The sequence below is a fragment of the Ceratotherium simum genome, chromosome 1 (genome assembly GCF_057802395.1).
Source record: "Ceratotherium simum simum isolate JZ-2026a chromosome 1, ASM5780239v1, whole genome shotgun sequence".
In the NCBI taxonomy this organism is placed as follows: Eukaryota; Metazoa; Chordata; class Mammalia; order Perissodactyla; family Rhinocerotidae; genus Ceratotherium; species Ceratotherium simum.
This window is the reverse complement of record NC_141900.1, coordinates 95,584,776-95,609,748: the sequence shown is the minus strand read 5'-3', so window position 1 is coordinate 95,609,748 and position 24,973 is coordinate 95,584,776. Positions and strand designations below refer to the sequence as shown.

Here is a 24,973-nt window from a genome sequence, read left to right as displayed (position 1 = left end):
AGGATCAAGTGTACCAATCCAGTCTCTTGAATACTTCCAATGATGAGCCTACTCCTTCATGATAAACATTTCCCTTGCTGGGTAGTTTTAATGGTTATAATTGAGCTAAAATCTGCCTCCTGTTTTTTCTAATCGTAGGTCCTAATTTGGCTTTCTGGATTGTTCCCCCTTCAATATATTATTTTAAATTCAGTTGTCTTATATTCACCTTAACTCTGTTTTTTTCCCTCTAGTATAAAGATTTCCATTTCTTTGGAAACTTTTGGTTTGCTAAGTACTTTCATGATTTAAAAGAATGGAACCTTTAATTTTATTGTTATTAACTAACACATCCCCTCTGTTTCCACTCCCGTCCCCCCATAAAAAATAACCAACCCAAACTCCCACTGCCTCACTTTAGTGCACACTGTATTTGTCAGTTCTCTTTCAGTTATAAATTATTCAGATTCACCTGGGGGGTTGGTCTTGTGCAGAAAAGGCCAGAGTAGGGATAACTTCAAATATATGGAAAGATTCTTTTTATCTCTTTCCAGTGCCCCTTCCCTCCCCATTCCCAGTGTCATGTCAACTTCATTCTGTAACCAGATTTTCTCAATATAGAGGAAAAGATGGCCACTGGGGGCTCTAGATTTCTGTCTTCTTAGCACCATGTAACTACATTAGAAACAGGGACTTCTCACAGCCAGTGGCCATCTGTCAGTTTAGGGAAGAACTCCTGTATTGTTTGGGTCATGTATCTAGTCCTGGATCAGTTGCTGTTGCCAAGGATATGAGAAACTGATTAGCCAGCTGTGCCATGTGTAGCCAGAAAAGTAGCAACCCTTGACTGATAGCCTCTCTAGTACCATGTGGGTTTTTAGGGATGGGCAGGTTCCCAGAAGAAATAGAGATGCTAGGCAACTAAACAACAAATATTAATTATACACATTAAGACAAGTATTTTCTTCCTGTTATGTTTAGGATCAGTAAGATATCTTTTAAGGACCGTCAGTGTGATTGAAGGATTACAGTTTTCAGCTTTGAACAATATTGGATCAAAATTGATTTTGCTTTAAATGTTGACATCTATTATTTCTCAGTGGTGGGTACATAGGGATCTGTTGCATTTTCTGTTCTCTTTTCTATGTTTAAAATATTTCATAATTTTAATAAAAATCAGTTTTGCTTTGATTGAAGTTGGTGAATAATAACAGATACTTGAGTCATAATTTACCTTTAATATTAAGTTAGCTGTAGAAATGATGTTGTCTCTGACATAGTAATCCATATGATATTTTAAAGGTATTATGATATTTTAAAGGTATTATATTATAAAGGTAAATTATTGTTTTTAAAAACTGATGTGAAAAAATATATAGTTTATTCCCTTTACCTCATATCATATATTTATGATACCATAGGTACCTGCAAGGTGTGGCGTTACAGTCCGGGACAGTCTAAAGAAAGCATTGATGATGAGAGGTCTAATCCCAGAGTGCTGTGCTGTTTACAGAATTCAGGATGGGTATGGTTTGTATGTGATGTGAAATTTTGTTTAAAAAAAGGGAAGAAAAACCTCAGATATTAAATTGGGGGGTTTTCGGTAGGATCTTTACCCAAACCTAGGGAATTGAAAATCAACTTCAGAAAAAAATATTAAGTTCACCTAAAGAAATCTTGTAGGCCCTTTGAGGAGTTAACATTAGATAATTTTGTGTGACGATAGTGTTTGTTACTCTAATCAAATGACTTTACTTGGAATTTGAGATTCTTACAATTTTTGAACCATTTAGAATGTGACTTAGTTGAATAATGGACTTCCCCACTCCCTGTTTTTTAATATAAACTCATAGTTTTGCAAAAGACTTATCAAAATTAACATTTTACATTGAATTATTTTTCTTTCAGAACGCATCTAAAATTGTGCCAAGACCCCCCCCACCCCAAATTTTGAATCCCGTTTTTAAAAATTGTTCTTTTTGGGGCATGTTGTCCCTTGAGTACTCTTTTTCTTTGAAAGGATAGATAAAATATCCGTACCTGTGATTTTTTTTTTTTTTTTTTTTGGACGCCAGGAACAATCCATTTTCTGCTGTTGTAGGTCTTTTCTGGAGCTGACTTGAAGAAAAGAGTACATCTCTTTACCCTGCTGTTTGTCCAAGAGTGATACATTTATTTGGGGTAAACTTAAAAATTAATTTATTGCCATTTAAATTTCTAACGATGGAAGACCGGGGAGCCAAACCTCCCTCACCATTACTAGCCCCTCAATAACCAATTTTCGTATCTTCAGCATAAGGTATATGAAGGTTTTTAGGTATGATAACCAAGAAAGGTTTGTGTCTACACTTTGCAGAGAGAAGAAACCAATTGGCTGGGACACTGATATTTCCTGGCTTACCGGAGAGGAATTGCATGTAGAAGTGCTGGAGAATGTTCCACTAACAACACACAACTTTGTATGTACCTTTACATTTTTTTGAAATGTCAGAAATGTTCAGGTTCTTGTAAGTTAATTTCTGTTTAGAGAATATGAAATATGGATGGGTAATTTGAGAATTGATATTTTACCTAAGTTGAAAATCAGTTCTGTTCTTTAAAAAACGTGTATTTAAAGAGTTTTATTTTAGTCATTATACTTTATTTTTAATTTAAAAAAGCAATACGTGTCCATTATTAAAAGAAAATAAAAAGAAAATTTTAATGGTACAAAAGTATATCAAGTAAAAAAGTGAAAATGCCATGCTAGATGTAAACGTTTGTTAATAGATTGTTGTATAGTATTCCAAACTCTTTCTATTCTTTCTATATATACAAACGTGTGCTTATACCTGTAAGCCCAAAGTTTTCTGCTTTATCTTTTTTTCTCCCTTCCCATCCCTTCCCTTCATTATTTTCCATTTCTTTCCTTTTCTTAAACTAAAATTGGAATCATGTTTTGTGTAATATTCACCTTTTTAAAAAAAAGTAAACAGTGCATCGTGGATGTCTTTCTATGTCGGTACACCTAGCTTTATTTTTGTAATGATTGCATAGTAGTCTATAAGAATATAAATTAGATATATTTAACCATCCCTCTATTAATAGACATTTAAGGTTTTTTTTTTTAATTAATTATATACAGGGCTAAACAGAATCTTTATGCATACACCTTGACACACTTGTATAAATGTTTCTGAAGGATAGGTTAATGGAAGTGGGATAGCTCTCCTCAAGGACTTATCCCTTTATCTGGTTTTTGCATTTGCTAGAACCTAGCCTAAGCTAAGTGTCACCAACATGAGACCTGGAACATGGGACCTCTCCACCTTAGAGATGAGGATAGATTCCCAGACCTTGATAACCTGTCCTCTAAAAGGGTAGGCAGAAGCCAGGATTAGAGTGATCTATAAAGCAGGAATGCATTGCTTACATATATATACGTATATATATATATACGTATATATATGGAATTTTGACCACAGTTTATTTTTTCTAGATGGTTAGTTATTAGATGGATAGTTATTGCTACCCTTTTGGCATCAAGTGTTCTCCCACGTGCCTTGGTGATTAGTACAGCTGGGCTTTTAAAACAGATGATTGATGAGATGGTTTTCTTGGGGGTTTGTACTTTGGGGGCTCCATTACTGGTGAATAATGGTATCAGGTTTGTGCTTCAATAAATAAGGCATCTGTTAGATGAGTGTTAAGATACACCTAATGTCAGTCAAATTTACTGTGTAGCAAATAGGTTTATAATGATAAGCTAGGAAGTTCATTACTATTGATTTTTTTTAACTTGTAGAATTTTGAGTGACTAAATCTTAATATTTTTATTTAAGTTTTCAGGAATCCAAAAACAGTTGAGCTTACATTTCATAGTGATTACTACTCTTTTTCTTAATTATTCTTCTTAGCTAGAAATTGGATATGAGGAGGTGAAAGAAGACCTAAGTTGCTAACCACAAAATAGTATTAAAATAGTGCCTCAGGAAGGTCCTCGCCACAAAAGGATAATGAAAGCCAACTGCAGGTTAGTTCCAGAGTATGGAAATCCTCACAAGACAGTTGGAGACCTACTAGTAAATATTTATTGAGACCTTTCCATTTGCCAACACTGTGTCTGATCTGGGGATATAACAATGAATAAGAAAAACAATATTCCTGCCTTAGAGTAGCGAGACAGATGGTTTAATAAGAAAATTTCATAAACACTCTTAATTGCTGTGTATGTATAAAGTGCTAAAGATGCACAGAGTAGAGACTCCTAACCTAGCCTTTGAGGAGTCAGTAAGGTTTCCCAAAGGAAGAAATATCTAAGCTTAGGCCTGATGGACGAGGGAATAGCAGATGAAGAGTGAAGGGAAGAGTACTTTAGACAGAGGAAACAGCTTAAAAGCATGTTACCTTGTCAGTTGTGAAAGAAGTTCAGAGTGGATGGGACAAAGCGGGAGAGGAGATGTGTTACAGTGTAGCAAGAGGAATGGGTAGAGTAAGCAGAGTCCCACTCGTGAAGAGTCCCTGTAAGCCATGTTAAAGATCTGGACTTTTCTCTAAAATAATTGAAAGTTAATGATTGTACGGAGGGGAGAAGTGTGATTAGATTTGTGTTTTAGAACAATTCTCTGAGTGCCATATAGAGGTGAGAGTAAAAGCCCGTATTCTGCTTAGAAAGGAAAGAATTCCTCTCTTTGCTTCTCTGTGCTGGTTTTGCTGACTACTCAAGGAATGCTGCTTATGCCTCCTGTTTTCATAGAATCCATTATAAAAGCAGTTCCTTCAGTATTTGCCTATATCCCAGGAGTCCTTGGGAGCTGGTGGGGTGGAGGGGCAGGGAAGGTAGAGAAACAAGATTTGAAACAGATGCCATGTGTCCAGGCCTTCTCATTTTCTATAGGCACTCAGGTTAACGTCTTCCTTCAGACAGCCCCACACTTTACAAATTAATGCATGCAAATTGTCTGGTCTGTGCCTTCCACTAGTTTACCATCCATATCCAGATATGCTCAAATTCCAGAATAAGCATAATCAAATTCCAGAATAAGCATAAGTTGTGACCGAAAAGAAAAGATATACTTTCCTGTGTCCACCTTTATTGATAGAGGCATGCTCACAGATACAAGTATATGTCACTTACAGTTTACACTCAAATGCATACCCACATTTTCTCCCCCTCAGATGTTTTCTTCTCCTCTCTGCTTCCCTCCTTCCTGCCCTCCTTCCTTACCTCTCTTTTTTTTTTCTCCTTTACATACACAAACAACTAATTACACATACTTTTCAAGTATAAGTCAGTGACGGAAGAAAGACTGCAATTGAGTAGATTAATGAAGGAAGAGAAGTTAGGGCTTCATGAAATTCAATAAATTATCAGGCGAGTGAGGGTATGAGTGGTTAGCAAAGAGGATCAGATGACTATAAAATGCTGATTCCTGTGACAATGTATTGTATTTTTCTGTGCTCTATTTCCTGAGATTCTGCTAACAATATAAAAGGTGCTTGCTTTGGTAAATAGTGGCCTCATAAATACTAAAGAAGATTTTCTAATTTCTTGTATATCCAGAGACAAATGGAAAAGAAAGCTAAAAACAAGCAGTTGCCTTTTTACATCCCCTAGAAAGTGATACATAACAAAAAAAGGTGAAGAAAACTAGAGCCACTCTTAAAACTACCTAAATGTTCTCAAAAAGCCAGAATGGATAATATGCCAAGATATCATTTTCTTGATGAAACATTATTTTTTAATAATTTTTTATCACATTAAATATGTGTTTATTGAAAAGAGTTTGGTAAACTGTGAGTATTAAAATCAATTTAATGGATCATGAAAAGCATTTACATGTAATAGATTAGAAAATTATGATGTATATTATATTTGGTCAGGATAAGTATTGTTTACAGGTGTGTCCTGGGTCATAATGTAAAAATATATTTCTTCCTGTTGTTTGTGATTAAAACTATCTGAAAAACTAAGATGAATTGAGAATATTTAGGAAAGAAAAAAAGGACAAAATAAAGTCACCCATGCTCTCATCACTCTGAAATAGCCATTTTGGTATTTGTTTTTCTTTCTTATGTTCTCTGCTTATTATATACACAAAGCCAATACTTTTTAAATAATTTCTGGCTTTGGTAGTTATCAAGATAGAACCTCCCTCCCACAGTTCTGTTTATGAGACCCATGTTGTAGATGGTTTGCCTTCTGACATGGAGTTCTTAACATGTTGCTTTTAAGTTTCACCTAGAGGAATGTTCACAAATATGTTCTAATCCTCTAAGTGATAATTTGTTAAAAGTAGTTGCTACTGTCTTTTAGGTGATTTTCCTATCCCTTATCCTAGTTAGTAAGTTTAGGTAGGGTTCTGATTTTCATACAATTACAAACTAGTTTTTTCTTTTATAAATAATTGTTTTTTTACATTTTAATCAAAGTATATATTTACATTTTAATCAAATGTATATAGTTTTAAAAATAGTGCAGAGGGGCTTATAATGAAAAATAATCTTACCCCATCCCTTGCTAGCTTCTAATGCCATTCTCCAGAGGAAGTTATTCTTAACTTTTAATGGTTTCTGTTTTAAGCGTTTTTGGTGATTATTTTCATATTTCTAAATAGTAACTTTAAACCACAATTTCTTGCTTTACCAACTTCAGACATCATTTACTGATTACTGATTCCATAGGGAATTAGCTCATTTGTAGCATTACAACCTTTCCACCTCCTCCAATGTGTTTTTTGGGTTTTTTTGGATACCTTTATAACTTTAAATAATATGCGTTTGTTTCTTGTTCTGTCAACCCCAGTTAGCATCTCTTAATTCCTTTCTTTGTATAGTTATTAAATTGTACCCTTTCCCTTTCTTTCACCTCTATTCTGTCCTGCTTGTCATCTCTACTTTACTTTTATGTAGTTAACTTTGAAATTAATTTCTAGTCTTGATTCATTTCCTATCTTCTTGACTTCTGAGTTTTTTAATTGGATATGAGGTGGGAGATAAATACGTATAGTCCACCTATTATCTTGAACCCACTGGTTTTCATTTTTGTATCTTAGTGTGTAAGGCAGTTCTCATGATATAAACATATTAAAGATTTGTTATTTTGAACAAGAGAGTAAATAAGTTGATTTCTAAAAAGATTCTTGCAAGCTTTTGAAATCCTCTATGATATTTTACTTTGCAGGTTCGGAAAACTTTTTTCACCTTAGCATTTTGTGACTTTTGTCGAAAGCTGCTTTTCCAGGGTTTCCGCTGTCAAACATGTGGTTATAAATTTCACCAGCGTTGTAGTACAGAGGTTCCACTGATGTGTGTTAATTATGACCAACTTGAGTAAGTAATCAAAAGAAAATCTCTTTTCTATCTACTGTTTTAACTTTTTTCTTAATGTGAAACTAGTATGTCTTAGAGACTGTGGGAATTTTCTTTCCAGTGGAGTTGTTAGAATTTAAAAAAGTATAGCTAGAGAGTAAAAAGTAGTATGGCCGGTACTTCTCATTGTCATTCTGGTTCAGCTATACATTTCAGTTATGTTTTATATTCTCATTTAATTAATACCTATCCCTTGCCCATAGAAATCACTTTTAGATAGTTTTTGGAAGGAGAGCAGGTGTTGTTTCAATTAAGTTAACCATTATATTTTTGGACCACAGATCAGGTGGTCTGATTCTGTCAGCTATTTTGTAAATTATGTTTTCTCTGTCTCTCTCTTCCCACCTCCTTCCTTCAATCTCTCACCCTCCCAGTTTAATATTTAAAAGTAAGACATAAAATCTTTTTACCCAGTGTGTCTCTTTCTAAAATTTCTATTTGCCTTATGCCAATAGAATAGACTAAGTCTACTTTAATCTTTTTTTGTATTGTTGTTGCTGCTGCTTTTAAGGTCTTATTACTTTTCTTGATCACTTGAGCAAATAGACTTCAACTCTGTACTATAAAGTATATTGTAATGATGTAATCTGACTTAGCAGTATATACATTTTCTCTTAATTCCTTAACCATAAAGCATGATTTTTCCCCTCTAATATGTAGAAATTTGCTGTATAGAACTCTTAGTTTTAGATTCTGAGCTTGGCTTTGAAAGTACAATATAATTATTTTGAATAAGCCTTTAGACAAAAATACAATTAATTGAATTTAACAGTTTCTGAAAATGGAATTTGACCTCAGATATTTCTATTAACTCTATGATGTATTCTGGTGTTATGAAGCTTCTGGGTTTTGCACAAGTTAGGTTTGTTTTGTTTTGTTTTTGTTTTTGCCTCACAGTTTGCTGTTTGTCTCCAAGTTCTTTGAACACCACCCAGTATCACAGGAGGAGGCCTCCTTAGCAGAGACTGCCCTTACGTCTGGATCATCCCCATCTGCACCCCCCTCCGATTCTATTGGGTATGATTTGACTCCTGCTGCTGTTCAGTGACATGCTATTTGAGCTGGTTGCTCTTGGATCTGTTGGTTAATTATAAACCTTTCCAGCATTTGAATTGTTAAATTAAGGACTTCTTTTCAGATAACTTATTTTATCACACCAGTCATATATTTACATGCATCTGGAACAGATATATGAGATTAAAGCTCACATAGACTGTTTCAGGACCAGTCTTGAAAAAAATCAAGCAACAGATAATTTAGAGTTCCTGCCTTATGCTCATCACTTTAGTAGGTAATATCACATATAGATGTATATGACTTCCATTTAGAAATATAGCATTAACATACAATGGCAAACAATTTAAAAATAGTATATAATTATAATCTATGATTTTATGACATAGTATTTTAAACTGTATGAAGAGGGCATAAATATTATCATGTTTACAGGAGAAAGGAGAACAGTGAGAGTAGTCAAAATTTAATTTAAAAGTGGAATTTGAACTGGACCTTAAAGAATTCTAGAATCTGAATGAGCTTAGGGAATAAAAGCATGATGATGACGGAGATTGGGGGGAACCATAAATAAAGGGAATGGAGATGGTAGGTTTGGAAGATAGTGAAGAGAGGCTAATTTAAGTCGAGAAGTATGTATAAGCCAGATTATGGAGAGTCGTTGAATTCAGGCTGGAATTTAGACTTGACACAAGAGGGAAAAAATAATTAAAGGTTTTTGAGTGGTGGACTAACCTGATGAAAATGGTTTTAAAGAAAGAATCACTTAGCAGTGATATGCAGATAGATTGACGGAGAAATGTCTAGGGTGAAGAAGGCCAACTAGGGAGCTGTTGGTAGTGAAGACAGTGAGAGTCAATGAAGACTTTAACTGGAGTGGTAGCAGCATGGAGAAGGGATGGATATTCATAAAGTGTAGAAGAAAAAAAATACTAGTAGTATAGTTGTGGAGGATAAAAGAGAGAACTGACTTCAAAGATGATACAAAGGCATCATATATTCAAACTTCGTAATAAGAAAAAAAGAAATGATGAGTTTAGTAGATATTAGTTTGCTTTGGAGCATTTCTTACACAGGTCTGCTTACTCTTTCCCTACTGAATTTGAGGCAGCGTAAATTATACTATATCTGGAAGCATATGGTTAAAAAAAAAAGTACTCACACAGCATTCTGTTCTAGAATATTCTGGAGATATTAGTTAAGATCAGAAATATTTATTGTGAGTTTTAACCCTACTTCCTTCCACTCTTTACAGTGTAACACTATTTCATCTACCTAGAGAGATAAATAAGTGGACACTTCCAGTAGACCTGTAGTTTTTACAAAGGCAACCTTTCTAGAGGTCTCATAGCCTAGAAAATTTAGCAAAAGACTTTTGTATCAAGGAGTGGATGTATTTATCTACTTTGGAACACCAGAAAATGAAACCACTATGTTCTTTTGTCAGGATGCAACAGTTATCCACTCTGGTGGAGTCATTTTATACCTGTTGTCTCTATCATTAGTTGTATGCACCTGTGTATTTCTTAGATGATCAAATCAAAGTGTTATTACTGTTTGTTTTGATTTTTAATTAATCCTTTGGCTATGACATTTACTTCTGACAGATTCTGTAGACCATGATGCCTTTCTAATGGCAGGTCCCAGTTCTGTGAGCAGAGTTACAGAACACCATAATGAAATTAGCTTGCCCTCTTAGAAGATTTATAATGGTAATGATCTAGATTGTTTGCCTTCCAGTGAAGGAATGCTATCTTAAGAAACGATTTACCTATGCCATGAGTATTTTGTTCATAACTAAACTGAAGTACATTCTGTCTTGAGCAAATGATAAGAAAGATGTTGAAACTTTTGTTTTCCTGATGCTTTTATGTCACAAGTGTATATGGGTGCCTGTGAAAAGACAGAAGCCAATCCTGTTCTATATCAGTATTCCTTTGCATTTTGTTAATAGTCCTGATAACAATTATAATGGTCATGAAACACGTATAATAATGGATGTAACCAAGACATGTTGGAGAAGTAATGCATTGCCCAGTTTTGAATAGAAAGTTAGAGGTACCTCCTTTTCTACTTTTTAAAAATGCTATAGAATGTATAAGTTTATGAAAAGTCAGCATTTTGAAATTTGCATGTCACTGAACAGAAGACATTTTGCTTCAAAACTTTTAATATTCTAGATTAAAATGAGATCTAAACTAAGTGGTAATTTGCTGAAGAGTGTTAGAGGTAAAATTGTTTTTATTTTTAGTTTGTACCACTTTAAAGAGGTTTGCGGCAAGATAGGTAGAGGTATCAGGAGAAAACCAGTTTGCTGACTGCCAGCATACTTCACAGGGCCTAAATTACCTTGGTCCAGGTAAAGACTTCCCAGTATGGAAACTCAATTTTGTCAGTTCCCAGAAATGATGAGAGCTAGGAATATACTGATTTCCAGTAACCAAAATCAGAAAAGACTAAATCAGAGTGCCAGGTAATTTATTTCAGTGAGAAATATACCTGTTGGATGGATCAGTACCCACTCCACTTTTGAAAGATAATTATGAGAAACCAAATTATAATCCAAGGATTGTTTTTGGAATTAGGACATGGTTCAGATGTTTAATGACATTGGGATATAATAACTTGAAGTATTCTCCAAAATTATAATATGCTTGCCCTCAAGGCTAGATAAATTGACTTTGTGGACCAGTGTGCAGTCGGGGTGGTATTAGATACCAAATGCCAAATATAGTCTTTCTGATTTTGTATAATAGGCAGATATCCTCATTTTCTAATATATCCGTTCTTTTCTTTAGGTATGATAATAAAATTTGTCAAATTTACCCAGGGTTTTGTTTTTCCTACTTCTGTACCAATGTCCTTTGCATACATATTTCTGATTTGTTATGCACAACATGTTGCTGTTGTAGTCTTAATTCAGTAAGTTTCGAGGATGACTTGCTGTCACTTATGCCTATACCAGATCAATTATATTAATTAGACTCTTATACAGTTGTAGTTAATTCAGGCTTTTTCTGCTTTTAAGTCCTAACTTAAAGTATGCTATTTCCTTGAGACTTTAAATCAGCCTATAAATAGTTAAAAGTCAGTGCACTTTCCAAAATTTTTTTAAAAGCTAGTATTGTCATTTTTACATTCTTTTACCTGCTCCCAAAATCCCTTAGCAAAGGCCATGTATTGGCTATCTAAAGCAAAAATAAAGATAGCTGTCACAAACTAAAAATTTCTCAATAATCAGAATAAAAAGGGCTAGTGGAACATGCTAATTTTTTTAAACGCCAGTTCCATTAGTCTTACCTATAATTCTTATTGGGCTGATACCAATTTTTTAAAGTACATAATATTTTTTTATTTTTACTTCAATTCTAAGTGTATTCATTTAGTTAATCTGAATAAATAAAGTCAAAATTTCTTTCCCTTCCTTTAATAAGTGTGCTTTAAAGAAGTAGAGCTATAAACTGGTGTGGTTCAGATTCTATTAACATGCTTTATTCAGGAGCTTTTTGTCACTATTTGGCTTCTTTGGCTCTTCAAACTTTTATGTATTCCTTTTCTACTATATTTTCTTTCCATTCGTCTCTAAACCCTCTCCTCTCACAAAATGTCTTTTTATTCCCTCAACATTGTCTTTCTGGTTGTGTCTTATAACCACTATATAATGCTGATTAGTTACAGAGTTTGCGTAAGATGGGTGGAATGATAACCAGTCTCTGAAGAAAGGCTGTTAGCACTGAGTCCTTCATTGGTCCTGATGGAGCTCACTGAGACAGCCATACCTCATCAAGTGCTTACTTCCCAGCTCCCTTGGATATCCTTTCTGAGGGGCATAGATTCCTCACAGGTGTTTACAGTCTGTTCTCAAAACTTTGGTGCTCTGTGAGTGCCAGGTTCACTTTGCAGGCAGTGAGAGATCATAGACTTTGTTATTTATCTACAGTACCAAAATAGGTTGTCACCTATTTTGATGGTTTCATCAAACAATAATTTAAAAAAATATTTCTTTTAATGCTTGATATATGATTCTTCTGTGTCTCTCGTATCAGTTGTTGGGCATGATAAAAATTTAAAAATATGAGAGATTGATGCTAGAAGGATCATCTTTTGATTTTGAAAATGATCTTTTGTATTGTTCAGGAATTTAATTCAACTTTTGTGTAAAGCAAGAGGGTGCATCTTTCAGGTCCTGAAATACTCTTCTGTATTCTCAAAATATTTATAATTTCCTAATACTACCATAAAATTTCATTTTAGTAACTTCAGCTGTCAAGAAATGGCAAAGGTAAAAACAAATGGCAGATTTTATTCAGTCAGTCTCTGTTTAGAGCATTTTTGTGTAACTTTAAAGGACAAGAGTTTCTTCAGTAGATTAACCACAGGTAATATCTAGCCATTTGTAGATTTCCCTGGATTTTTCTGTGTAAGAATCAATGTTATTATTATTGATAGTCCTTGGAGAGTCTGCTTGAGCAAAGCAGCTTTGTCAGTCTTAGTTGTAGGCATATATTAGTTTTTTAAACTAATACTTTTAAAAACCATTAGCTGGGATTTTAATGCTTTATGTTAAAGATTTTATATGAGATTATAAAAACAAGGAAATCTTTATATCATTCATTTTTTTATGTTATTATCTCTATAAAGTTGCTCTGATCTTATCTTCCAATGATTGATTTTTCCAGGCCCCAAAATCTCACCAGTCCGTCTCCTTCAAAATCCATTCCAATTCCACAGCCTTTCCGACCAGCAGATGAAGATCACCGAAATCAGTTTGGACAACGAGACCGGTCCTCATCAGCTCCAAACGTACATATAAACACAATAGAACCTGTCAATATTGATGTAAGTATCCAGCATTTTTAGAACTAAAAAAATTCAAATGTATGTCTTTGTTTTTCTGCTAAATTATAATATATATCAGAAATAAATGCCGTCTTTCATTTATCACAGTTATTGTAAATGGTAGACTTTTCAGGAATTACAGATCAGAAAAGCCTTGTCATCTTCTGTGAGATTAAATACTTAACTGGTGCCAACTGATTAACTTGATTTTTTTCCTTATGGCACCAACTCTGTAAAAGTCTTACCTTCATTTATTTAACAGATAATCCACTTGGCCATTTTATGGTAAAGAAAAAATAAGAATACAATTGCAGATTTCCTATTTAGATCAATTTGAAATCTTTACCCAAATTTATAAAAGTACAACTTTGAGTTAAATAACCCTTAAGGACTAATCATTAGTTTATGTACTTGACATGTAAAGCTACCATTTACCTTCTTTACTTTCTTGAGTATTCCATCTCTATACACATCTTGAATTTTGGCATTTTCTTCTTTTTATGTAAAGTTTGTCATTCACTTTTAATCATTCATTTTTTAAATTGCATCTTCTCTGGTCTCATCATCATATATTGTAATTTTACCTCCAGTTATTTTAGCTACCTTCTGGCTGGTCACTCTTGACTTTTTTTTCTTTTCCAGTTTATCTTGCACACTGTAACTTAATGATGTACATTACTGTCACTTCTTAACTTCTGGACAGCAGAAACCATTTCTAATACAGTTCCCTTGGCACTTGTCTTAGAATAAACACATAATAGGTCATCAAAAAATATTTGTTTCAGTAAAAGGGTTAGAAAATAAAGCAGAGGAAATTTCCCATAATATAGACCAGGGGTTAACAAACTTCTTCTTAAAGGGCCAAATAGTAAATATTTTAGGCTTGTGGGTCATATGATCTCTAATAACAACTATTGAACTCTGCCATTGTAGTGTGAAAGCAACCATAGATAATACATTATAAACAAATGAATGTGACTGTGTTCTGATAAAACTTTATTTACAAAAACAGGTGGCCAGCCCACTTTACTTTGCCAGTCCCTGATATAGACTGATATAGAGAGAAGGAAGAGATGAGGAAAAAAAAGATGAGACACACCAGGATCAATCCAGAAGAACTGATTCATTTAACTGAGTCATCTGGATAACTGAGTTACAGAAGAGAATAAAGTGCCCTTGCTCTCTGATCTGTAGTGGACTGGGAATCCTGATCTTAGAATTAGGTGTCACTTCTCCCTGTACTTTTGCTTTAGAATAAAGAGTGTAGATTATCCTTAATCTCTCTTTGTAATAAGTAACAAAACTGAGAAAATCCACCGAGTTTGTTTGCCTTGGAAAGTAATTATATTTAAAAAAGAAGTTGAAACTGTTTCCCCATGTAAACAAGGTTACTGGAGTTAGTGAGTGTTAGGGGACAGGGGTTGTTCTCATTATACAGGCTTTCCTTATGTAAGTCTCATAGTTACAAGGTTGAGTAGAGAAGCAAAAATTGTCCTAACAGGAAAATATTCGCTAATTAACAGACTAATATTAGTCCTCACTCAGACATCCCTCCCCATTTAATACCAGCTTGCATTCCAACCCCTTTACATCAATATCCAACGTTTTAGTCAAAACGTAATGCAAATTGATTGCAAATCTGGCAAAAAAAAGATTTTATGAAGACAGTGAAAAGTAACTTTGGAGAACTACTCAGATCATATAAAGCCATTGAGAAATAAAGATACAGCAGATGAACTTTTCTCTCTATTTTTATTTGATTCATTTTTTTTAATCCATTTTATTTATTTATATTTTTTTGTGTGAGGAAGATCAGCCCTGAGTTAACATCCATGCCAGTCCTCCTCTTTTTGCTGAGAAAGACTGACCCTGGGCTAACATCCATGCCCATCTTCCTCCACTTTTTATATGGGACGTCACCACAGCGTGGCCTGACAAGTGGTGCGTTGGTGCGCGCCCGGGATCCGAACCCAGGCCACCAGCAGCGGAGTGCGTGCACTTAACCACTACGCCACGGGGCTGGCCCCCTATCGGATTCATTTTAAGTGGCCTTTTCGTAATATCAGTTTTCCTCAACTAATAAGGTCTTCTTCTATCTAGCTAGACCTGAATACAAAGGAAGAAAGAAATAGGAGAGAGAAATATGGGTATAAGGAGATTGTGAAATAAGGAATCAGATCTTATTTCTAGGTTAGCTCTATTCTCAGTGTGTTCAAAATTGTAACCTTTATCTTTACTTTTAAAACTAACGTCCTGGGCCGGCCCTGTGGCTTGGTGGTTAAGTGCGCGCGCTGCGATGCTGGTGGCCCGGGTTCGGATCCCGGGTGCGCATCGAGGCACCACTTCTCCGTTCATCCTGAGGCCGAGTCCCGCATACAGCAACTAGAAGGATGTGCAGCTACGACATACAACTATCCACTGGGGCTTTGGGGGGAAAAAATAAAATAAATAAAACTAACGTCCTTTGAACTATTTCCCTTTATCTTTTATTGTTACCACTGTTCTCCTTTTCTCTTAGGCTTGAACATTTGAAGTGTCATCTTTATATCTTGCCTTTTCATCCTCCTGTATAACCAAATAGTCATAAGATATCACTTACGTGGTATCTAAAATTTGTTCTTATCACTACCATCATTTGAGCCCATATTTCTTCACTTGAACTACTATTTATTTATTTATTTATTTATTTATTTATTTGTGAGGAAGATCAGCCCTGAGCTAACATTCATGCTAATCCTCCTCTTTTTGCTGAGGAAGACTGGCTCTGAGCTGACATCTATTGTCAATCCTCCCCTTTTTTTTCCCCCAAAGCCCCAGTAGATAGTTGTATGTCATAGTTGCACGTCCCTCCAGTTGCTGTATGTGGGACGCGGCCTCAGCATGGCTGGACAAGCGGTGTGTCGGTGCGCGCCCAGGATCCGAACCCGGGCTGCCAGTAGCGGAGCGCGCGCACTTAACCACTAAGCCACAGGGCCGGCCCACTTGAACTACTTATTACATTAATCTCCTAAATGTATTTCCTGCCATTGATTTCTCTCTGTCCATTTCCATTCTTTTTTGTGTGTGTGTGAGGAAGATTAACCTTGAGCTAACCTCCGTTGCCAATCCTCTTTTTCCTGAGGAAGATTGGCCCTGAGCTAACATCTGTGTCCATCTCCCTCTATTTTATATGTGGGACGTCTGCCACAACGTGGCTTGATAAGTGGTGCATATGTCCGCGCCTGGATCCAAACCCGCGAACCCTGGGCTGCCGAAGTGGAGCACGCGAGCTTATGCCACCAGCCTGGCCCCAGTCCGGGCCCAGTCCATTTCCATTCTTTATGCTACTGTCAGAATAATTTTTTTACATCTCTCTCATCATCTGTTCCCTTGTTCCAGAATTTTCATTGACTTCCCATTGATTATAAGATAAAATATAAACTCTTGAGCATTTTCAATTTCAATCATTTCATTCAATATCAGTCACTACTTATCATTTCTTATTCCAGTGAACAAGCTTTAAAGTTGACTCTGGGATAGGCACTGTGTGAGAATTGGGAATTAAGGATGAGTTAGTACATGTCTCTGCCTTCAAGGAGGTCACATTCTAATGGATGAATTAGACATATAAATAAATAATCACAAAATATATAGTGATAGTTCATAGAAGGGGGCGATAAACTCTACTTGGTTGGATCTAGGAATATCTAGCAGAGAGGAGACAACGTTTAAACCAGATTGTGAAAGATGAATGAGTAGCAGTGAAGTACACCAGGTGAAGGTTTTAGGAAGGAAGAGCATTTGTTAAGGAAATAGTATGTCCAAAGGTATGGAAGTATTTTTACAGGGGATGTAATTAACAGTTGATATAAGAGTTTAAGGTTCAGAAGAAGGGTGGGGAATGGTAGAAGATGAAACTAGGTAGGTAGAATGCACACTGAAAGTCATGGTGTATTACTCTAAGGTCTCTAGTAGCTCGTAGTAGGGACTCTGTAAAACTTTGAGTGAGAGAGAAAGTGATCAGCTCTATATTTTAGAAAAATTCTTTGAATTAGTGAGAGATTTGTTGGGCACAGTTGTTAGCAATGATGTGGAAAATGGCTAATATTTATGAATGCTTACTATGTACCAGGTACTATACTAAGTGCTTTACATAAATTTCCTTATTCTATCCTCATAAACACTCATGGGTTAAAGTACTATTATTATCCTTATTTTACTATTAAGAAAATTAGAATTAGAGAGGTTAAGAAACTTACGCAAGATAACACAGCTGATAAATATTGAAATGGGGTAAAACCAGCCTTTCTTATGCTTAACCACTGTTCTGTATAGTGGTAGAGGAGAAAGGTGAAAAAGATGAGAGGTAGAGGATAATGCCCAGATTTCTGGCTTGGGTGAACAGATAGTATTCAGTAAGCTAGGAAATACCAAAGGAAGAACGGGTTTTTTAGAAACAAAAATGGTAACTTCTATTTTGAACATATTGACTTTAAGATGTCTGTGGGACTTTACTGGTTTAGAAGTCCAGGAGCAGTTGAATATAAGGAACTCGCGTGGAGATACAGATTTTAGGAATAATTAGCATATTTGTGTCAGTTAAAACCATGGATGTAAATGATATTACTCAAAGAGTAAATGTAAATTGAAAAGAGGATAGAAAATGCAACCCCAGTGAATATTTGAGGTACAGACAGAGACTGTCATTCTCTGTCTTCTTTAGGGCTCCTCTTCTTTTTTTTTTTTTTTTTAATAATTTTATTTATTTATTTATTTTTCCCCCAAAGCCCCAGTAGATAGTTGTATGTCATAGTTGCACATCCTTCTAGTTGCTGTATGTGGGACGCGGCCTCAGCATGGCCGGAGAAGCAGTGCTTCGGTGCGCACCTGGGATCAGAACCCCAGCCGCCAGCATCGGAGCGCACGCACTTAACCGCTAAGCCACAGGGCCAGCCCAGGGCTCCTCTTCTTATGTGTAGCTTCAGATAAGTAAGAGAAAGTAGTGTTGCAGAAGCCAAAGGGAGAAAAGGGATTTCAGGAATGCTGAAGTAGTTGAAATCAGTTGCTGTTGAGACTAAAATAAGATAAGGACTGAAGATGACCATTGAATTGGGCAATTAAAATGTCATTTTGACTTCATTGAGAGCCGTTTTAGAGGGCTAGTGGAGGAGAGAAAGGCAGATGAAGATGTGGGAGTGTCCATTTTGAGAAGCTTGGCTGTAACGGAATGATAAAAGGGCCATAGGTTGAAGGAGGGTTGAGGGACAGTTGTTTTTAACGTGAGAGACTTCAGCATTTTTGTAACTTGAGGGAAAGGAGCCAGTGAAAAGAGAGGTTGAAAGTAACAAGAGATGGAATAATTGATGTAGTCAAGTTCCTTGAACTTCCAAATGATATTCCTCAGAGGCTGTGAGGAATTAAGGATGGACAAAGCTAGCTCTGCTGCTCTATAGGCAGTATGACCTTGGGCAAATGACGTAACCTTGAGGTTAATAGTGTCTACCTCTTATAGGGTTTGAGAATGCTTATTATGCCTGGTAAATAATAAGAATTCAGAAATTGTAGCTAATATTACTGTGCAAATATTTGTAGATTTGTAGAAATATATATAGATATATTTCTGTAGACAGAAAGTTCTTTGATGGCTTCTGTTTTCTCTATCCTGCTAAAGGGAAAGGTAGAAGTAAAAAAAGAAACTACGAAAGATTGGGAAAAAGTTTGAAGTAGCCGTTATTGGAATACTAGAAGATCCTATTTAAGTTGGAATAAGTAGAAAAGATTGTCAAGAAGCTTTAAGAACATATTTGAGGGCCTGCCCAGTGGCGTAGTGGTTAAGTTCACGCGCTCTGCTTTGGCGCCCATGAACTTTGGGGTTCGCAGGTTTGGATCCTGGGTATGGACCTACGCACTGCTTATCAAGCCATGCTGTGGCAGGTGTCCCACATAAAATAGAGGAAGATGGGCACCGATGTTAGCTCAGGGCCAATCTTCCTCAGCAAAAAGAGGATTGGCGACAGATGTTAGCTCAGGGCTAATCATCCTCACCAAAAAAAAAAAGAAAAAGACCATATTTGAGATTGGAAAATATAAGTTTATAGTGGTACTAGTGGTAAATTGTAAGACTGGAGAGAGCAGAGTTTGGCTAATCCATGGTTGTGGGGCCTGACAGGGCTGGTGCAGCAAAGAGGAAAGGGTTATGGCATTTCCATCTTTGTCTTATGGTTCTTTCTGTCTAGAAGGCCCTATGCTTTTCTTTTCTGCTCTCCTATCTATCTCTCAAACCCTACCTCATAGCCCATCTCTTCAAATGCTTCACCAATGACCGAGTCCTACAGTTATTTATTTATCCTTTGAACTTCTGTAGCACTTAGAATCTTTTTACCCATATCATTTATTTGGCAATTAACTAAACAACTTTGGCATCTTTTTAATTGTTTTCTTAAACTATTATTCTTATATCATTTAATTTCTGTGTGTGTGCATCTTCCACTTAAATTATAAGCTCTCAAGAACACAGAAAGTTAGTGAGACCACCAGGATTTTATATTTATTGGCAGCCACACAACCCCTAACACCCAGTACCTTGTTTGCAGTTGATTATCCTGTGGAAAATGTCGAAGGCTTTGTATAATACATTTAATATGATAGAAATAATCTGTAAAGAATTTACTACATCTGTAAAAAATTTATTCTTTGTTTTAGCCTATGAACAAAAAGCTGCCTATTTGCAAAGAGCCTCTGAGCCTATTTAGAGACATTTGGGGCCATGCAATCCCTCATATTTAAGTTATACTGGGTAAACAAACTAACCTAAGTTCTGCCTATAAGGTCCAAATTGCATTACATTGCCAGTAGACTCCCCTCCCCCCCCAACACTGTCTGTTGTAAAAAGCTATGTTTTAATAATAGACATATTTTAACAAAATCCTTGTTTGAGCCATTATGATGTTTTTCCCTTTTAGTGTGTCCTTACACATCCATTTTTTATGATTGTAATCAGTGTACATTTAATATTGTATTCTTTTTTTAATATTGTATGTTTCATGATTCAAGCTTCTTAATTATTTTATTAGCTGCATAATACTTATTAAATTGATACACCATAATTTACTTAACCAATATGTCAGTATACCTATAATAGGGAAAAAAATATTTTATTTATTTATTTGTGTGTGTGTGTGTGAGGAATGATTGACCCTGAGCTAACATCTGCCAATCCTCCTCCTTTTTGCTGAGGAAGACTGGCCGTGGGCTAACATCCATGCCCATCTTCCTCCATTTTATATGGGACGCCGCCACAGCATGGCTTGCCAAGCGGTGCGTCGGTGCGCGCCTGGGATCCGAACCGGCGAACCCGGGGCCGCCGCAGTGAAGCACGCGCACTTAACCGCTTGCGCCACCGGGCCGGCCCTGGGGAAAAAATTATTTGATTTTTTAGTATGAAGGATAATACTGCACTAAACATCTTTGTGCATATCATTTTTATCTTCTGACTTGTTTCCTTAAGAAAAATTCCCAGAAGTGGAATTACAGGATCAAAGGGTTTGAACATTTTATGGCTCTTAATATGTTCCAGTAGAATTTTTTTTTAAGAGTTGATGCAGCCATTGGTTTTGAATGGCCTGAAATGGATTTCAGTATTTGATCAGGACTGATAATCCCTTCAACATAGGGTTAGGTTGCCAGGTGTTTCAAAATTTGGATTTTATCATGTTCACTAGCTAATTTCATATTCTTTCTGTTTTGTGAAGTAGTTTTAAGACAGGTAATTATTTTGAATTAACTTTTCTGTTAATGCTTAGTGGAAAATTCAATGTTGTTATAACTTTCTTACCATATGCTTTGAATAAATATACATTACTGTTTATTTGTAGGACTTGATTAGAGACCAAGGGTTTCGTAGTGATGGAGGTAAGTAGTAATTTGAATTAAAAAAAAAAACTCAAGGAAAAATGCAATTGCTTTGCCTCTTGTCTCCTTTATATTTGCTTCTTTCATAAAACACAGACACAGAGAAAAATGTGTAGAGAAAACCCAAAATTTTTTTGTTTTTCTTTAGTGTTTATCATTTATCTCTAATAAAATTTTAACTAATTTATAATACGAGTAGAGGAAAGGAGATGACATAAAAGGGGGAGTCTTAAATGTACTATCTACAATTTTACAATGTTATCAAGGAGGGATCCTTAATTATTTTACTCACTTTATTAATTCCTGACTATCTCTAAAGCTGGAGATGCTAAATTTCCTTTGGAAGCCCTCACTAATACTTGAAGGTTGAGCTTAGAATCAGTTAAAACTTAACTTTCCTAAATCGTTCTTGGGGAGAATCCCTTGAATTGCATGTCACAACTTTTCCCACATTGTTAAACCACTTCCCAGCAGCCTTCTAAAAGGGCTTGGAATGTACTTTTTATAGAAAGGACCCATAATAGAAAAGCCCAGTTGCCCTCTTATAAGTCTAGTAAATAAAATAAACAAATGAGAAAATGAATTGAGATTTTTTTATGGAATTTTCATCTGATATTCACTCTACCACCCATTGAAAATTGAGGGCATAAGAAAACATTGCTTAAGAAAATACTTTTTTAAATAAGAATTTATCCCCATATGATGTTTTCTAAGAGATGGTATTTGAAACTATCTTGAAGTTTTCTTCCAGGTGGTCCAGCTGTCTTCTGTCTAATAAGGAAGACCTGCAATACCTGCTTATCTTTCTTAGAGTTGGTCTTTTCACTGTGACCTGCTTTATATTCAAAATATCTAAGCCTAGACTCTAAGATTGTATAAACCATCTTTTGTTATGTTTCTGTATACCTGTGAAGCTACCAAAATAATAACGCCGCACTGTATGCTCTGGAATTAGTGTTTACTATAGCACACAGTTAAAGAAGTTTTTTTTTTCCTGTTTGTTATTCCATGAACCCACCAATTAATGTTGCTGCCAACATGACTTCATATGTCTTAATAGCTGTGGCTTTTGATAATTTTACACAATACATCCAGCATTTAAATGTTGCCATCATGTTAGCATCACAGAGTTAACTTAGTCCTAAAAACTGCCTGCTTAACTACCTAAAATGAAGTGGCATTTCTTTCCTTTTTATGAGTCACTTTTAAAAAATCATTGGGATTTTATGAAAATAAGCAGATTTTTTAAACATCCAGAATTATCTTGTGAAGCAGGCTTCAATTCATCGTATTTATTCCCCATGACTTCTTTCATTTCTTCTGTGTGTCTGTCTTCCTGTGTTTGCCTGCCCCTCTGTTTCTCTTCTAACAGCCCCTTTGAACCAGCTGATGCGCTGTCTTCGGAAATACCAATCCCGGACTCCCAGTCCCCTCCTACATTCTGTCCCCAGTGAAATAGTGTTTGATTTTGAGCCTGCCCCAGTGTTCAGAGGTAGTTGGGCTCTTCTTTCTTGTTTTCACCCAAAGCAAACTAAATATAAACTACAGATACTGTTTGTGCCTCACCCTCACAGCGTGTGTTTGTAAGTGTGAGAGTTTTCAGTACTAAATTTCTGCTTGGCCTGGCTGGAATGCTCTGAATGTGCTTCTCACACATACTCCCTACCACAAGCTTTCTGTATGCTGTCTGTCATAAATTTTTAAAAGCAAGGAAATTGTAAGCTGAGATTTCCATCTTATTTTTTGTTATATTACTTACTTTTTTGGTCTTGATAACTTCTTATACTCAGGGAGTGGCAATAAGTAATGGGGGGGGGTCTTTCAAGCTGAATTCTTTTTATTTTAGTCCGTTTAAGTGATAAGCTTGATGACTACTAATGTTTGTTATCAATTTTCATGGTTTTTAAGAAAATAAAAATGGAAATGGAAGTCCCTATTAGGAGATTTTGCTAGACCTTTAGCTTTATTTTTCTGTAATATCAGCAGTGTTTTTTTTTTTAATGTAGGACATGTAATCATTTAGAGAGTTTTAAAAAAGATTTGTAATATATTTTGGTATTTTAGGACACCTCAGGGAATTTGAGGGTTTATATTTTCATATATTTATGACCTAATATGAGGGAAAAAACAGTATAATTTTACTCTCCCATTTCATCTTGCCATACTTTAATTAGTTGAAACTTATTTTTAAAAATTTACGTCAAAATTGAGACAGGTATCTTGCTATAAATATTTTTGAAGAATTATATTTACTGGCTCTTGCTAGTTAGTGTCTGTTACTTATTCTGAATGTAGTGATGGTGTATAAGGTTTTTGCTCTCCCAGCCCAGCGTTTCAGGAAATCCGTAGAATGGGCTGGAAATCATACAGTACTGAGTAGCATAATTAAAGTAAGTAATACCGTACAGTACTGAGTAGATCAGAACTGCGAAGTGTGGGCAAGCAGTTAGGTCTTTATGATGTTGAAAGTTATCATTGGAAGGTAGAAAATGGATTATGCTCTAGTTAATAGACATTTCAGATACCATTTTCTTTTAGAAAATTGCATACAAGATCATAGAAATTTCACATGTTGACGTATGTGATATAGTAATGATAAAATTTCTACACAGATTTAACATTTAAGTGTTGTCATTGGTAACCTTTTTCTTTGAAAGCATCTTTTTTCCCTCCTGAGAATAGTAATCATTTTTAAAAAAAAAATTCTAGTGAAGTCTTTTTGTTTTGTATATGCAAATATTACTTGACATCTCAGTCCTACTCAGCTGAACTCAGGCCCCACTGAGAGTCATTGCCCTGAACCCTTCTGAACCAGGCCCTACCTTACGTGAACTTAGGATTTTTGCTCAGTCAGCATTTGGAAAAGTACCCATCAGAAAGGTATGCAACCTTGCCAAGTGAGTCTACTTTCAAAGAGTGTACTCCTTGGACTCACTTGGCTTATAGAATACTTCTGTTTGTAGTAACTTGGCTGAGAGGCAATAGAACTTACTTTGCTCTCAGGAAACCTGCTTGGCTTTGTTTACATTAACTTTGGTATGCAGGTAACAAATAATCTTTGTTTAATAGAAAATGCCTCCAGGACCCAATGAAACTCACCAATATCTCTCACTCTCAAATAGTGTAGTATGTAGTGTAGGATTTTTAAAAATTTAAGCGGCTAATATGAAAGGGCCAGATATTTTCAATATTAAAGCCACTATTAGAGTATGTTTCCATTTGGGGGTTTCCATCTTTTTTTATATTGATTGGCTGTTGAGGTAACATAAAATAAGTAAAAGTCTACTTATTACGTAAGCTTTTAAGTTAATTTTGCTTTTGATTTTTTTTTTATCCAAGAGACAAACTTGGGAGTGTTTCTTAGTACATATTTATCTTTTTATTTTAGAGAGATTGTTTTTCTTTTAGATTCTGCACCAATAAGCAAAATATCTGTAACCAGATGTTTTAAAGGTCTTTAAATTGGCCAGAAAATGGAAAGAAATTATGGTACTGATACCAAATGAGGCCCACTTTTGGCCTGTCCTTTCCAGAAGTTATATGTTTGAACATGCACTGCATTTTTTAAATGTCTAAATCTACCTTCACCCTCTGCCCCCAATAAATTAACATACTCGATCCTTCTTTAACAGATACATTTTTCCTTTCACTAACTTAGGATCAACCACAGGTTTGTCTGCCACACCACCTGCCTCATTACCTGGCTCACTCACTAATGTGAAGGCATTACAGAAATCTCCAGGACCTCAGCGGGAAAGGAAATCATCTTCATCCTCAGAAGATAGGAATCGAATGGTGAGAGTATATGATATCTTTTCCTCTAAGTTCTTTCTTTTTAGAAGTCATAGCCAAATGTAATGTCACCTTTTAGATATATTGGTTTGTCCATATGTGACACAGA

General features: G+C 35.5%; 1 protein-coding gene across 6 annotated transcripts in view; it reads left to right on the top strand.

Annotated features, from left to right (window-relative positions):
- Positions 1-24,973, top strand: part of BRAF (B-Raf proto-oncogene, serine/threonine kinase) — a 142,311-nt gene that overhangs the window by 77,263 nt on the left and 40,075 nt on the right. For 4 of the 6 annotated variants that reach the window (XR_015552411.1, XM_087431761.1, XM_087431760.1 and 1 more), the window contains 7 exons: positions 1,401-1,504; positions 2,336-2,438; positions 7,142-7,290; positions 8,227-8,346; positions 13,023-13,182; positions 21,036-21,072; positions 24,731-24,867. Coding sequence is in view for 5 of the 6 variants with exons in the window: in XM_087431761.1 (XP_087287887.1) it covers positions 1,401-1,504; positions 2,336-2,438; positions 7,142-7,290; positions 8,227-8,346; positions 13,023-13,182; positions 21,036-21,072; positions 24,731-24,867 (810 nt within the window). In the remaining variant the exon portion in view is untranslated. Of the gene's footprint in view, positions 1-1,400; positions 1,505-2,335; positions 2,439-7,141; positions 7,291-8,226; positions 8,347-13,022; positions 13,183-21,035; positions 21,073-22,444; positions 22,565-24,730; positions 24,868-24,973 lie in introns of all 6 variants that reach the window. The other 2 variants (XM_087431762.1, XM_087431767.1) reach the window with 1 other exon arrangement.